We start from the raw sequence: 15,184 nt of genomic DNA, 5'->3' as shown, positions 1-15,184 counted from the left end.
GAGGTCTTGAAATACACTTCCATCACATATTTTTACTTTTTTTGTCACCATTTAGTTCTAGCTGGTTTTTGATGGTTTTCAGGGAGTCCATTTTGTGGGCCCTCATAAGCATCATACTTATTGCTTAGTGGGGTGATTGTCATTTGCTTGCTGGTTAGAGTTTGTTCCAGTAGCAGACTGTGTGGTTCCCTGTGGAGGAAAGTAGTCCTTTTTTATGTTATGGTAATCTATTAGGTTTTTATGCCATTTTGGACAATGATAGTCAGAGCCTGTTATGTAATATTTTACCATATTTAACATTGGCCATGTTAAATGTGGCCGAAGTTTCGAATAAAGAGGCCAGTATATGTATGAGTAATCCCTGTGAGCCAAAAACTCAGATTTCAGACTACTTTAAGTGCCTGGTTTCAGATAATTTATGTCACTGAGAGTGGATACCCCTGAAAGCACACAGCTCTGGGCCCACCCAATTGTTATTAGAACTTTCAGTTTAGGAGGGGCAGCCAATCCGAAGAAAGAGGCTAAAATGACATGTTTCAAACAGTTTTTAGGATGAAGTGAGTGACTGCATTTCTTATAAATAAAGATAATTTTTGAAAAATGCAAAGCTACTCTAGTTTTGGCTAATATGCTCCCTTTAGTGGAGCGCTTAATTCCCGCCTTCCTGCTCGTTTAAATGAAACTTTAGTAACAGCATGGTAATACCGCCTATCACCAGCAGAGGGAGAGCTGCAGCAAGCCCAGCCACGCTTTCCGGAAGACCAATGAAAATATTTTGTGACGTTTCATTCACCTCCACCCATTAAGAAGAAATCAGCTGCTCAGCCTTGCAGTTCATTACAACCCTTGCCTGTTTCTTCCCTTGTCAGTCACTGCCGATAAACAGTGTCTTCTTAATATCAGATACCTCTTCTGTATCGGGCTTCCGTCTACACTGCTGCAGCTCGTGTGTTGATTTGTTGTTGTTGTTATATATATATTTTTTTTTACACCAGCTTGTTTCTTGCACGTAACATGCAGAAGAGAAGGAAGCCTGAGCCGATCCAACTCAACCCCATCCCTGATGGAAACACTATCAACGGCAGCGGAGCCACAGAGTGAGTGTCAATATTAATCTGCTTCTGATATCCAGATAGGGGAATGTAGTACACAGATAACTGCTTTCTGATACATAACCTGATGTATGTTGGATTCGGTATGACAGCAGCCAATACCGTATGTGTGTGTGCTCGAGTACTCTGCACCAAGTATTTGAGCTTGTCCTCTACTGCAACTATTGATCACTGGCATTGTTATCAGTTGCTGTACTGAGAAAATGAAATATTTTTAAATCTGAAAAGTTACTGACACATGCCCATTAATGGTTCCTCAAATAGCTTATGTGGTTTGGGTTGCATGTTGCATTTTTATAGGTTACAGCATTGATTGATTGATTAATTCATTAGATTTACTCTTCAAGCACAATCCAAGACACACAGATACTCCGTTCAAACTGAAATAAAACAGGGAATAAACAGAGGTTGATCACATTGATAATTTTTTGGCTCTAGAAAATGCTTGAATGTTGTTAAAACAGCCACTAAATCATAATTCAGTAGACTTCAGTGGACTATTTGTTACACACTAATCAGCTATCAAATAGTTAAAGAAGTTTAATTTATAATGATGTAAAATGGAGAAAACTGGAAACTCATTTCACTTTATCATTTCAAGTGCTAAATAGCTGTCAAAATCCTCATGATTTCATTCATTTTTCCTGTTTTACTTCACATTTTCACAAATTATTGTTGTTACTGTGTTTCTCATTATAATATTTCTGTAACATCCGGCTGTCAAGTCCTCTTCGTGGTGTCATGGATGGACAGGTCTCCTTGTTACTCTCACAGCCCACTTGGTGTGATTAGTCAGAGTTAGAGCTTTCCAGCGAGGCAGCACACAGAATTATATTTCTGTCTGCTGAAGAAGTTCTGCAAAGTCCTGCTCCCACCATTGTTTGACAAAACACAGTAATGGAGACATAAAATTGTTTTGACATCCTCCTCTAGCCCTCAGTTTGCTGAGAAAAGCCCAGTGAGTCCTGCAACAAGCTGGATCAGTGGAGATGAGAGTTACATAACATGTCATCGGTTATGATGGCTGCTTTTCTGATGCGTTGTAGAGTCTGAATATATCATTGTTTCGTTGTTAGAGCACACATCTGAAGGCCATCTGTGTCTTTGGCAATGAATTAAAGACTAAAAAAAATGACACTGAGTCATGTTTGAATACCATTTTGCATTAAGCAATGGTAATTTTAAAGCAACAAGAAAGATTTTTTTTTTAATGTGTCCACTAGTCCACCACATTAAGATTTACAAAATACAAAAAAACATTAAAAAAAACAGGAAGGAATATACTTTAAGAAGTTTTCAGTAAGATACAAATTAGAGTAGTAGAAATGTAAAAGTGAGGCCAAAGGTCAAATGACATGACATTTGGATACAAACTATAATGTGGTATTTAAAATCCCCATAAACCAGTATCATTTCTTAACTGTTCCCAGTATTTGAATTTGTAGCATAGCTTGAAAGATGAAATACATTTTATAAAATTTTAACCAGTAAGACACATAGTTTTAAAAATAGCTCTAAAGATCACTATTATCACTTTGACCTTCAGATTAATCTATTGACCTTGGAGAGGTCAAAGGTCATAAGTGACATATTTAAAATCTTTACACAGTATATACAATACACTCTATATGTTGACAATACATGTCACACATGCCATAGGTGTAAAACTTATAGGGCTTTTGTCAGTTTTTGCCCAACAAATCATTTGGTTGACCTTGAAGACCTTGGTGGATGTAAGCCAAATTTGAATGGATTGTTAACATGACCCCACTCTACACCCCTACAAAGTTTTATCAGAATTCATTCAAAACCTTTTGAGTTATCATGTTTATTGATGCAAGGAATGAGACATGTAAATGCTACCAAAAACAGAACCTCCTCTTCTGATTTTTAAAGATTCAGTTTACTTTTAGCCAAGGGCAGATGTTTGACTTTAGCTTGCTTTGATGGAAAGTCTGCTGTAGTTTGAATTCTATTATACTGAATGTAAAGATCTTTTCACTATTAAAATATATATCGGCTGATAATCATGTACATGTAATCCCTGTGAACCTAAAGCTAAGGCTGCTGCAAACATTTTGTTTTTCATTCCTTCTGCCTGGTTGATGTCAATAAGGCAGGAATGTCCTTATATGGGCACAGAAAGAGCCCAAGAATCACCTGAACCTGAACCATTTTTCTTCAGTGTTCTACTTAAGAGTTATCTGCAAGTTCTAGAGCTTGACCAAATACCTTCTTAGTTGCGAAGGAGTGCTAAAAGAGAAAGAAAGAAGGAAAACTGTTTATTTATTTATACATTCTTGTGACATCAAAATGAGCCCAATGCTTATTGAGTAACTCTGATGAAATCCGTTTTGCTGTGGATGTTGTCGCTGTCTGCTCTGTTCTGGATCAGATTTTGAGCTCCAACATGTATGCAAGAATGTGAAAAGTGGACATTGTGTAGGTTTTGTATGTTGGTTTCAGAATTTCTACACTACTGATCAAGCAGGAGAACAACACAAAAGTGGGCTTTTAGAAAGAGGGGCTTTATAGGGACGGGAGCTAAAATGGCTTTTTTTCAGACTGTGAATGAAGTGAGGAGATGCATGAAGGGCTGGTGTACGATGAAAGGGGATTGTATTGAATTGTGAATTGTGTAAAGCTGTAGTAGAGTTAAGGTATGACGTCAGGTACAGTGGTTAGCACTGTTGCCTCGCAGCACATGAATCTTGCGATTGGCTTGCGCCTTCCTTTTTAGAGTTTGCATGTTTTCCATGTGCTTGCATGGGTTTCTTTTGGGTCCTCTTCCCAAAGATCGACTGGTTTGATTCTAAATTGGCCATGGATGTGCAATGTATAACGTGAAGTGCTGTATGAATATGTGGCTAATGTGTGACATGGATGGTCTGTAAGACAGGAAAAGCACAAAAAAATACTGAACGCATAAAAACATGGAGCTTGAAGTGAGCACAACAGATCAACTTTCAGGACTTAAAGTAATCAGTGTTGGATTGGGGTGCTGACAATGTTAAACAGATGAGCTGTGCCTCTGCTTTGTTCATTAGGAGCTATTGATGATGACATAATGTTTGGCGAGAGTCGAGCACATTCCTGCTGCTGCTGGCCGGGCTCTAATGGACTAAAGAGCAACATGTTGGGATGAGGCAACAATCAGGAATTCTGAATCTCTGTTTTTTGTTTTTTTTTTTGTTTTTGTTTTTTTAAATGAGGGTTCCTGTGTCCTCTTTCGCGTATAAAGGTGTTATACTGTGGCACTGCTGACACATAGTGACTGCTGGACTGCTGTTACTCAAGTCCTCTTTTCCATAAAAACAGTTCTGTTTGAGTTCAGCTCAAGGAAAAGCTAAACCAGTTTCAGTCCAGTGATGGTAGATGGTGGGTTTGTGGTAACAAATGTTGTTCATATTACCAATATCAGAAGTTTGTCACACTTAAATGTTTCAGATCATCAAATAAATTTAAACAACTAGACAAAGATAACACAGGTAAAGTTTCTAAAATGAGGGTGTTTATTATTGAGGGGATAAAAATCTAAATCTACACGGCCCTGTGTTAAAAAGTGATTTCACACCACTGTACTGCTTGCATATGCTGGCAATCACAGACATCTTTACAGACCAGTGACAAACAGGATTAACCAAGTTGCAGTTACTCTGTGTGCAGTTTTCTTGGTGCACTTTGCCATCTTTAAATTATCTTTACTTACACATGCATTTTGGGGGGAAAAAAAACACTCCTGCAGCTGCTTTTACCTTGATGGTGTCAAAAGTATAGTATTTATTCAGATATGCTAGGAAACAATAGCAGCGTGCATTAGATACACCATTTCAGTTGCTTGTTAACACAAATATCTAATTAGCCAATCCTCATTGCATTTAGGCATGTAGACATGAGCAGGAGTACAAGCTGAAGTTCAAACTGAGCATCAGAAAGTGGACGATGATTTAAGTGACTTTGAACGTTGCATGGTTGTTGAGCCAGATGGGTTGCAACAACCATTGCCATAGAGTTTACAGACAATGGTTTTAAAAAGAGAAAGATATTCAAGGAGTTATCTACACTCCCTTGTTAATATCAGATATCAGATCAAATAACTTAAACAGTCTTTACAACCCAGGTATGCAGAAGAGCATCTCTGAGCACACAACTCATCAAACCCTACGACAGTAGAAAACCACACTGGGGGGTAACTCCTCTCAGCTAAGAACAGGAAATTAAAGCTACACTCGGCATGGACAAAAGAAGATTGGAAAAATGTTTCCTGATCCTGATGAGTCACGATTTGTGCTGCAACATTCGGATGGCAGAATTTTGTGTAAACAACATGAAAGGATGGATCCACTCTGCGTTGTATCAACAGTTCAGACTGCTGTTGCTGTAATGTTGTGAGAGATATTTGCTTGGCACACCTTGGGCCTCTCTGTACCAAAATGGGCATAATAATATCATGGCCCTGAAATCAAACAGCCAAATGAATTTCAACCGTCATTGATTTCAGTAGTTACATTTATGATTTAGTTACTGTGTATCATAATGAAAATAGATAGTATAAAACTGTCAGAAAGAGACATTACCAGAAATCTATTCTTGTAATGTATCAGCGTTATAGCCATAAGTAAGAAAACCCACCAGCTGTTTTGAACAGAAGGGGAAGAAAAGGCTCATGTTTCAAAGTGCTCATTTAAATTAGCACATTATTCTGGGTAATTTGCACCACGACACAAGATGATTGGATGCTGACACTAGAGAGCAAATATGTTGCATAATGGTTGTGGATGAGCTTAATCCAATCGATGAGCCTCTTACTGAAACCAGACCGTTGCACTATTGTGAAAAAGGACAGCCATTCCAGCACGCCAAATGCTTTTTCAGCATGAAATGGCTGCAAGCCATTGGAGAACTGCAATGAGTGGCCCATATAATGCCAACCAAGGATGGAATATTATCAGGGGAGAGCTGAGAACAAATACAAACAGCTTGTTCTGGATAGACCCTTATACTTCATCTTGGATAAGCTACTGCCATCGCATAGGTGAAAACTTCTCTAAGGATCTGGGAAACTAAATTATTGATAAATATTGACAGTAGCCATAGTTTGTGGCTCTTGTTTATTATTTATTTATTTAACATATTGCTTACTATATGCTTTTTATTAGAAAGCAACTGATACTCAGTTTTCAATTACAGTAAAAAAAAAAAAAAAAGGTTTTCCGAGGAACTGATCCTGGTTTTAATTCCTCCAACCATTTTTCAAATAATAGTTTAAAAGAGACTGTTCAATCGGATATCAATTTTTAATAAAATTTTGGTTCTGCAGAGCTGTGTTGAACTATTCTTTGAAAAAAATCTAAGCAACGCATGTTGAAGTAATAAGTAGCTGAATACCTCTTTGGCTGAAGCCATAAACCAAAACCTGATAGATAAATGTGTGTCTCACAGACTCTCATTTATTAAAAATGCATTTTCTTTAACTTGCTTGATGTCAAGGTGTAGAGTTATTGTGCTTCTCACATTCGAGTTCTGCTGGATGTCCTTGTTCTTTAGTGCGGATGGAGCTCAAAAGGCCAGCGTTGTGCTCACTTCTTCCTGCACCTGGAAGGGAGGGGGTCTGCAGTGTGGCGCTACTGTAGTCCCTCCCTCGTACATTGTGTAGAGTGTTTCAGGCTTCTCCTCCTCTCATCCTCCTCCACCTCCAGCTCTTGTCGACAAAACGCCCACGCCACCCACAGCCAGCTCAAACTCGGCACCTCGTCTCCATGGATATGCAGGCCTACTGTCAAAAATAAAACCACTTAACCCTCTCTTTGCTGTGCGGAGCTGTGCAGGGAGAAGAGCTGCTCTCCAGTGAGTCGTTATTAAGTAAAAAAAAAATGTGAGGAATAAAAAGTGTAATTACCACTAAGCCTGATGAAGATCTTCTCATCACCACATAGTCATATTGTCACAAAAATCTGGTAGGCTGGCAATTAAATAATTCATTTAAATGATTTCTCTTAGCTGAATGAAGACAGCAGCACATATGCACATATGAATCATACATGTTTTCGGTTGATACTTTAATCATTTGCAGCATAAACAATTAAATTGCAAATTTTTAATTCACAGGCCAAATGTTTGACACTAATAACAGGACATCTCTGTGGTCTTCACAGCAGCTTCCAGCTAATACTTTTTAAAGTCTTGGACTGGCTGTGTGTGGCGGTGTGGACAGTGTTTTGAGGCAGTTGAGTGGGAGGTCAAAGGGCAGGAGATCAGCAGAGTTCACTAGACAATTAGTTTCTCAAGGAAAGATCATTTAAAGCTTTCTCACACTGGGATCTGAAAAGGGATAATAAAGCGCACCCGGCTCTCTCTGCTGGCTCCCTCTTTGTTTAACATTATTCCTGAGGAATGTGCAGGAGTACTACACTTAGCTCAGTCTTATCTCTGAGGATGACATAATAGATGCAGTAGGTCTGGATGTGGAGTATGTGGATTATCTGTGGTGAGCAGATCCCAGCAAGCTGAATGTGGGGGAGTGAGTGTGTTTGTGTGTGACAAGGAGAAAAACCTTACTAATGTTGATCGGTAGTTTGAAATCTAGATATATCTAACTTGAAGAAACACAATCTATGGAGGTTCAAGCTGTGGCATTGATCATGTAAAGGGCAACCATACTGTATTTGTAATATTTATGGATATTAAAGTTTATTTTTATGGCCTTGTGTTTTTGTACTCTGCTCTGCTGGCTCTTTTCTGTTGCACTAACTATTAAAAGTTTGGACTGGTAATCAAATTTGACTTGCCATAAGTCGGTATCCATGAATTAGATATCCCTTTTTGAATCACACATTTCTTGGGAAACTCAAAAACTCAGACTTTTGGAACTCAAACCAATTATGTGAGATGAAAGCATGTGGAATAAAAATAGTGGGACCACCTGGTCATGATATTGATATCTAATGAGAGGATATCTGACAGTTTAGTCTCTGAACTGAATACAGTAAAAATGCACATGTTTCTCATCGTTTTCCGTCTTTCATTACCTTACTCTTAACAAGAACTAACTTGGAGGCACTGCAGAAAAAACTAGAGGAGCTCGAGTTGGATGAGCAGCAGCGGAAACGCTTGGAGGCCTTTCTGACACAGAAGCAGAAGGTGGGAGAGCTGAAGGACGATGACTTTGAGAAGATCTGCGAGCTCGGTGCCGGCAACGGAGGAGTTGTCTTTAAGGTCTCCCACCGACCCTCGGGTCTGATTATGGCAAGGAAGGTAAGCTGCAGCACAACTGTCTGAAAGCTATTTTTCACTCCAGTATGTCCAAGAGGCATCATTACTCCAGTGTTTGTGCACAACCTTAAATGTGGGTTAATGGGACAGCGGTTAGCGTCTGAAAACCCAAGTCCTGCTTTTAAAAATCGTCCCCTAGCTGAAAAAGATGTGCCTCGATATTAAATCTTTTTCCTTAATGATCATTTTTGATCATAAAGCATGTTCTTGTCTGTGCTTGTATTGTCTAGCATTTGTCTTCTCTGTGTTACGCAAGCATAATTAAAAACATGAGCCCTGCTGTGTTCCAGCTGATCCACCTTGAGATTAAACCAGCCATCAGGAACCAGATCATTAGGGAGCTGCAGGTGCTACATGAGTGCAACTCCCCATATATTGTGGGCTTCTACGGGGCTTTTTACAGCGATGGAGAAATCAGCATCTGCATGGAGCATATGGTAAAGCTTATTAATGTTATGCTTGCTAGCGTTTTTCTCGTAGGGTTTTTGCTTTCTTTTACAGACTGTACTGAAAGTTCTCAGGTATTTCTTGTCCTCCATTTACAGCCTGGTTGGTATGGGAACAAGCTATTTTGATGAAATGTGTTGTTTTTCACAAATTTTTATTTTGAATCCTCTCCATTTGTCCCCGTCTGTTGTTCATAGGATGGTGGCTCCCTGGACCAATCACTGAAGAAAGCAGGCAAGATCCCAGAGCAGATCCTTGGCAAAGTCAGCATTGCTGTGGGTAGCTTTAACACCTCTCCCACTTATTTCATGCTCTGGCCGTCACACTAGAGCTAAGTTTCTTATACTTCTTTGGCAGTACCAAATTATCTGTGCCTTTGCTGTGCTGTTATGCAATATTTGTCTTTGCAGGTAATTAAAGGTCTTTCCTACCTGAGGGAGAAGCACAAGATCATGCACAGAGGTCACTATTTCAACTCAAATTTAAACACATAAATACCCTTCCTTAGTTTTGCTATACATAAAGCCTAGATCAAATCATATGTCTGGCACTAGCAGAGAGGTGGAGATATGATTACACAGAAGTCTGATTTGGTTTTTGTATTAGCCAGTTTGTTTTTGTTATGTCTGAGGGGGAAGTTTAAAGCTCTTGTTTTTTCTGATAGTTACATTTTAACAGATTTTTTTTCACTTTAACGTCTCTTTCTGTCAAGTTGTGGTCATACTGGGTGTAAAAGCTTGTTTTCTAACTTATAAGTGGAGGCGTGACCTGATAGCAACACAGTGATCACCTACCTGTTGTTTTAATACAAACTTAGAATACAGTCAATCCCTATTTAAAGGCTCAGTTAAATCTTTGTTGTAGGGATGAAACCGTAAAACGAGTCAGCACAAGCAGCACAAAATGCCTGCAGCAGTTTGTTCTGTGCTGATGCTGCCCGTTGAAACACTTGCCCACTGTGTTCTCCTAAACACTGCGTGTCCCTCTTTCAGATGTCAAGCCTTCTAACATCCTAGTGAATTCCCGTGGTGAGATCAAGCTGTGTGACTTTGGAGTGAGCGGACAGCTGATAGACTCCATGGCCAACTCCTTTGTGGGCACTCGGTCGTACATGTCGGTGAGTTAAAATGGAAAACTCGTCACTACTCTGGCTGCAAGTTTACGTGTGCCACTTAACATAGCTGTCATTTACCTGCCGGTTTATTATTGTAATAAAATAAGTAAAAGCTATTCTGCTGATAACTGACACTACTTATGTTATGTGTTGTTTAGCCCGAGCGCTTACAAGGCACCCACTATTCTGTTCAGTCGGACATCTGGAGCATGGGTCTGTCACTGGTTGAAATGGCCATTGGACGCTTTCCTATTCCACCACCTGATGCTAAGGAGCTCGAACAGATTTTCGGCTTCCCAGTGGAAGGGGAGGCAGCCTCCAGTGATTCCTCCCCAAAGCCGCGGCCCCCTGGGCGACCCGGCAGCTGTAAGTCTGAGAAGGCTCTGGTTCTTGCTGTAACTCTGAAGGGTAGCTTCTGAAGTTACAGCAGCTTTATATCATTTCAAAACGTGCTGATGAAATAGCTCAAATAAGTTACAGCATAGTCATTGAAGTAATTACATAATGTCTAACCTACAAGGGGCTGATTATTTTGGTTCCATCCCCTTAACAGCATACGGCCCAGACAGCAGACCTCCAATGGCTATTTTTGAGCTTCTTGATTACATTGTTAATGAGGTGAGTTTACTGGATTTATCTACACATGCTGGTATGATGCAGATAGATGCTAGGCTACAGTGTATTAATGCCTTTAGGAGCAATTTAACGTGATATTTGACTTACACAAACCTCTAAATTTCAGCCTCCACCAAAACTGCCTGCTGTATTTAGTTCTGAATTCCAAGACTTTGTTAATAAATGGTAGGTAGAAGACATCGTTTTCCCTCATCTACACTGCACATCTTATGCCACCTAGTGGTGTTTCACAGGACTACGCTAAGATGTTTTGTTTCCACTGCAGCTTGATTAAAAACCCAGCAGAGAGAGCAGACTTGAAACAGTTGATGGTAAGATTTGCACTCTTAATATTCACTTATTACACTCCTTATATTTATGCATCTAAAAGCTCTCCTTTTCTTCAGGTGCATCCTTTCATCAAAAACTCTGAAGCAGAGGAAGTTGACTTTGCTGGCTGGCTGTGCACCACCATTGGACTCAGTCAGCCTTTGACACCAACTCACGGTACCACAATGTGAGGCCTGTTCTGCCTACAACACCCACATCAAAGTCTTCTAATGACTAATTTCTATTATTGGTATATAAAACTGTTTATACTGATTAAAGTGTACAAACCTACATGCCAAGTGAAACTATGTATTGAACAAGTCTTTGGGCTACCTTGCAGGCCTTCCTGAAAAGCCATCTTTTTTCTAAAGATTTAATTTAATCTTGACAAATGCTGCTCTACCTGTGCTTGATATTCCTTTGTAACCCCAAGTCTTCGCAGTGCAAAACCTTTGCTAGCTTATGTGGAATAAATAAGTCCTGTGAATAAAAAGTTTGAATGACAGGTCTGACTCATGCATTTGAAACAACTGATTTATTCATCACTGAACTCCAGTCTGTATGTATTGGTTTATGCCTTGGGCTTGGCAGGTACACCCTTCTTTCCAGGCCTCTTCTTGGGTTTCAGCATCTTGGCCTTGATCTATGGTGAGAACAAAGAAGAGCTTAAAGTTACCATCAACAAATAGACCTACAAGTTTTACCTTCATCTTTAACTGATCAGAATCTTACCGCAGGGTCATGCTGGAGGATGGCATGACGTCTTGCTGTCTTGGCGTAAGGATTCAGTTTGAGCATAATGTTCAAATTCTTCAGAGGATTCTTCTTCAGTATTCTGCGGTTGAGCTTCTTGCTGTAATGACAATACAATCCACTCTTGAATATGTGAGATTCTGCTTAACTACAACTTTAGTGATAAACTTTCTGCATCACTCAGGACTTCCATATAATCAGGGTTCAGAAACACGGACCTGAAGTGGAAAATCATCATAGCTGATAAATAAGACCTCGGGGAAAAACTACACTGAAAAATGCTTACTTGGGTGCACGAAGTGCTTTCTGGATCTCCTCACTCTTCAGAATCCTGGTCAGATCTGTGTTGGTCATCTTGTGCATTGGCAGGCTGAAGGAAGAAGAGTCAAGAATTAAAGTTCCTCGTGCATGAAGGCAAAAATGTCATATGATAAGTTTTATGTTGTTCAAACTCAGAACTTCGTTAAATATCACATAGTTCAAAAACACGGACCATGAAGTGGAAGCTCATCACTGTTGTACACCAGCATGATATACTGTACTTGAACTTTTAGAGTGCATGCTCTCAAAATACTCAAATACTCACTTGTAGTCAACCTTCAGGGAGGCAGCCTTGCGCCATGTGCCGTACAGGTCATCCAGCTTGCGGAAAGCGCTCTCGGTCCAGATGCAGAACCGTCCAACGTGACCACCGGGAGCGAGCCTCAAGAGGTTCAGTTTGTTCACGTTCAGCAGAGTGATGCCTGCAAAATGCAGCACAATAATTAAACATCTGCATGTTGATGAACCCATTATCTTGAAGCTATAGTGAGTTTTAAAGGGCAATTGACTTATTTAAGACTTAACTATGCTATAAACACTACAATTACAACTCATCAGTACTCAGGCAGACTTGAAGTTACGCATGCATAAACCCTAATTGTTTTCTCCATTTAACTGAAAGCAAAGTGTTACTTTAAGAATCTTGGTCATTTTATTCTATTTCATCCAATCCTATTTTAACTATACCTTAATTAAATGTAAGAATCATATCCATTTTCTAACACTGTAATAAATTCTAAATTTTAACCGGGACATTTACCTGGGATATTTCTGAAGGCTTTGGTTAAGCCAGCATCTTGGTTGTAGATAATGCACGGCCCTCTGCGCTGGATACGTCTGCGATTCCTCATCTTACCCTTACCGGCACGCATACGCTGAGAGGCATAGACCTGAGAAGAGCAAAGAAAACTCCATTATTAATAATTAATTGCTCCCAGTGCCAATTCAAAAAAGAAAAAAAAACATGATTTGACTTCGGGAGAACTACTGATGAAACTCAGTGTTCCCAGTTTGAGGTTACTGTACCTTCTTAATGTCATTCCAGGCTTTGAGCTTCTTCAGCAGCAGCACGGCCTCCTTGGTCTTCTTGTAGCCCTCAACTTTGTCTTCAACCACCAGTGGGACCTCGGGGATTTCCTCAATGCGGTGTCCTAAAAGAGAAGACTAAGAATCAGTCAAAGACAATGACAGAGAAAACTGCTAGGGCTATCAAAGTTACAGCATTAACTACACTTGCTCAGATTTAAAGGACATCAATACTCTGTGACAGCTTAGAGACGGCAGGCAACCGTCACTGTTCACAGGCTCAGACGCAAATTACACCATCATGGCAAGTCAAATGTTAGGCTGAAGCAAAAAGGGTTCATTTTTGGTCAAAATATATTTCCATGCTGGTTTCTACCAATTCATGTCCCATTCAAACATCTTTTGGCACTTACCCTTGGACATCACAAGTGCAGGAATGGCAGAGGCAGCCAGGGCAGAGCAGATGGCATAGCGCTTCTGGGGTACGTTGATCCTGCGGTGCCAGCGGCGCCAGGTTTTAGTGGGGGCAAACATACGACCACCACGACACATCTAGACCAAAGTCAAGGACCACTGACTTAAACAACTTAAGTAAATAACTATTTTATACCTGCTCAGACTCAATGTTCATCAGCCATCTGTGCCAGCATATGACAGCAGGCATTCTGTCACTGGTCACAGAGTCAGACGCAAATTACACCATCACAGCAAGTCCACAGAATTAAGTTTGCCTCAGTAAACAGATTACAAAGTGGGAAAAACTCTTGTAGTTTACAATTTGCATCAAGAGGATACATTTCCAAAAGCACCCTGGCCAGAACGGTGAGTACCACCACCTCTCACACGAGGGATACGGGCCACAGCTCTTCCTGTACCCCAGGACTCTGCACTGGTCTGGTGGCCTAAAACACACATAACACATAATCTATATTGTGTACACAACACCTTAATGAAAGGTTTACTATATGCCAAGTACATTTATGCACTCACCTGCCAGTTCGCTGACTGCATAAGGCTGGCGGTTGTTCTTGCGCATGTTGGTGTGCACAAAATTCACCACATCAGGGCGAATAGGGGCCTTGAACACTGCAGGCATGACAACATTTTTGCCTGAGGATTCTCCTTTCTCGGAATACACCGAGATGAGGGGTCGGGCACAGGCCTGAGAAAGAAAGAAACAATCGTTAGATGTATTCTGTCAGGGAAAGTTGTGTAGGCAATTCAAGAGTCTGTAAACCTGTGTAGCATGTGTCTATAAGACATCCTGGCATGTGACAGGAGAAAAACTACTAACTTTAAAATTCCGATTTAAAAGGCAGATTAATCTTGACGTAATTGCAGTTTCAATAAAATATCCCTGCTTTAACCGACACAATCAAAGTAAGGTTTCATTTAGCCAACATGAAATCTGCCTCGGTTACCCTCAGTTTAGCTCGTTTCTGCTAAGACGACTTGGCCAGCTTGTTTAAACGTAACATTAATTGTAAATGATAACGGCTGTATATAGCGCATTGATCAATTCAAATGACAGAAATAACCATCTAACTTTAGATGCCATCAAAATACACAAGATGAGCCTTCAGTGATCTACCCCTGAAAGGACAGCCACACGTGTAACTTGTAGCCGTTCACTCAAAATGGCTCCTCGTGTTAGCTTTGCTAGCCGGGAGCGTTTCAATTTGCTGCTATATTACATCGGAACCTATGATTTCCAAATTCACAAAACACGCGCTTGCTTGTTCAACACGAACAACAATATGAAGACTCGTCTATTATATCACGTTAGCCCTGAAAAACATTGAAATTCTCACCATTTTCGGTAGTTATTTTCGGCTCGCCGGGAACCACGCTCCTTACGGTATGGCGGCCACAGTAAAAAAGGAAGTTAGCGATTCACCCTACATGGTTTATGCCTCCGCTTCAAACCACCACTTCCGGTATCAACATCATCGTGACAAGTTCTTTGTTTAACTTCATAAAACAAGCACAGAAAAAGTAAAGAGAATACATAGCATAAATAATATAGCATGTTTAATTTGTCAGTGCTTAGCATGTTTAGCCAAGCAATTTTAAAACCGTTCTTCCACATGGGACTATTTCTTTACTCCATGTTGGCGCAGGAAAGATTGAACCATTTCTTTCCTCGTTTTTTTTTAATCAAATATTTTTTTATTTTATTAAAAATTCCTTGTAT

At 40.0% G+C, this 15,184-nt stretch overlaps 2 protein-coding genes and 4 non-coding genes across 6 annotated transcripts; 1 reads left to right on the top strand and 5 right to left on the bottom strand.

Moving 5' to 3' along the window:
- Positions 1 to 791: 791 nt before the first annotated feature.
- Positions 792 to 11,395, top strand: map2k1 (mitogen-activated protein kinase kinase 1). The gene is made up of 11 exons (XM_003440445.5): positions 792 to 1,097; positions 8,156 to 8,366; positions 8,675 to 8,821; positions 9,029 to 9,106; positions 9,242 to 9,293; positions 9,824 to 9,948; positions 10,104 to 10,311; positions 10,499 to 10,563; positions 10,688 to 10,746; positions 10,847 to 10,892; positions 10,968 to 11,395. Exons 1-11 carry the CDS (start codon positions 1,015 to 1,017, stop codon positions 11,079 to 11,081), a joined length of 1,188 nt encoding a protein of 395 aa, XP_003440493.1. The 5' UTR covers positions 792 to 1,014; the 3' UTR covers positions 11,082 to 11,395.
- Positions 11,396 to 11,406: 11 nt separating this feature from the next.
- rpl4 (ribosomal protein L4) lies at positions 11,407 to 14,927 on the bottom strand. The gene is made up of 10 exons (XM_003440447.4): positions 14,802 to 14,927; positions 13,981 to 14,152; positions 13,786 to 13,892; positions 13,404 to 13,542; positions 12,991 to 13,115; positions 12,725 to 12,854; positions 12,230 to 12,386; positions 11,930 to 12,013; positions 11,623 to 11,743; positions 11,407 to 11,533 (listed from the first exon to the last, which is right to left on the bottom strand). Exons 1-10 carry the CDS (start codon positions 14,802 to 14,804, stop codon positions 11,462 to 11,464), a joined length of 1,110 nt encoding a protein of 369 aa, XP_003440495.1. The 5' UTR covers positions 14,805 to 14,927; the 3' UTR covers positions 11,407 to 11,461.
- LOC112847609 (small nucleolar RNA SNORD18) lies at positions 11,820 to 11,886 on the bottom strand. Its single transcript, XR_003221246.1, has one exon. It is a non-coding gene; the product is annotated as a small nucleolar RNA SNORD18 (small nucleolar RNA).
- On the bottom strand, positions 12,092 to 12,162 carry LOC112847608 (small nucleolar RNA SNORD18). The gene has a single exon (XR_003221245.1). It is a non-coding gene; the product is annotated as a small nucleolar RNA SNORD18 (small nucleolar RNA).
- LOC112847611 (small nucleolar RNA SNORD16) lies at positions 13,199 to 13,297 on the bottom strand. Its single transcript, XR_003221248.1, has one exon. It is a non-coding gene; the product is annotated as a small nucleolar RNA SNORD16 (small nucleolar RNA).
- LOC112847610 (small nucleolar RNA SNORD16) lies at positions 13,602 to 13,700 on the bottom strand. The gene has a single exon (XR_003221247.1). It is a non-coding gene; the product is annotated as a small nucleolar RNA SNORD16 (small nucleolar RNA).
- Positions 14,928 to 15,184: the final 257 nt, after the last annotated feature.

This window comes from Oreochromis niloticus, linkage group LG7, assembly GCF_001858045.2.
Source record: "Oreochromis niloticus isolate F11D_XX linkage group LG7, O_niloticus_UMD_NMBU, whole genome shotgun sequence".
Classification (NCBI taxonomy): Eukaryota; Metazoa; Chordata; class Actinopteri; order Cichliformes; family Cichlidae; genus Oreochromis; species Oreochromis niloticus.
This window is presented reverse-complemented; position numbering and strand designations above follow the sequence as displayed.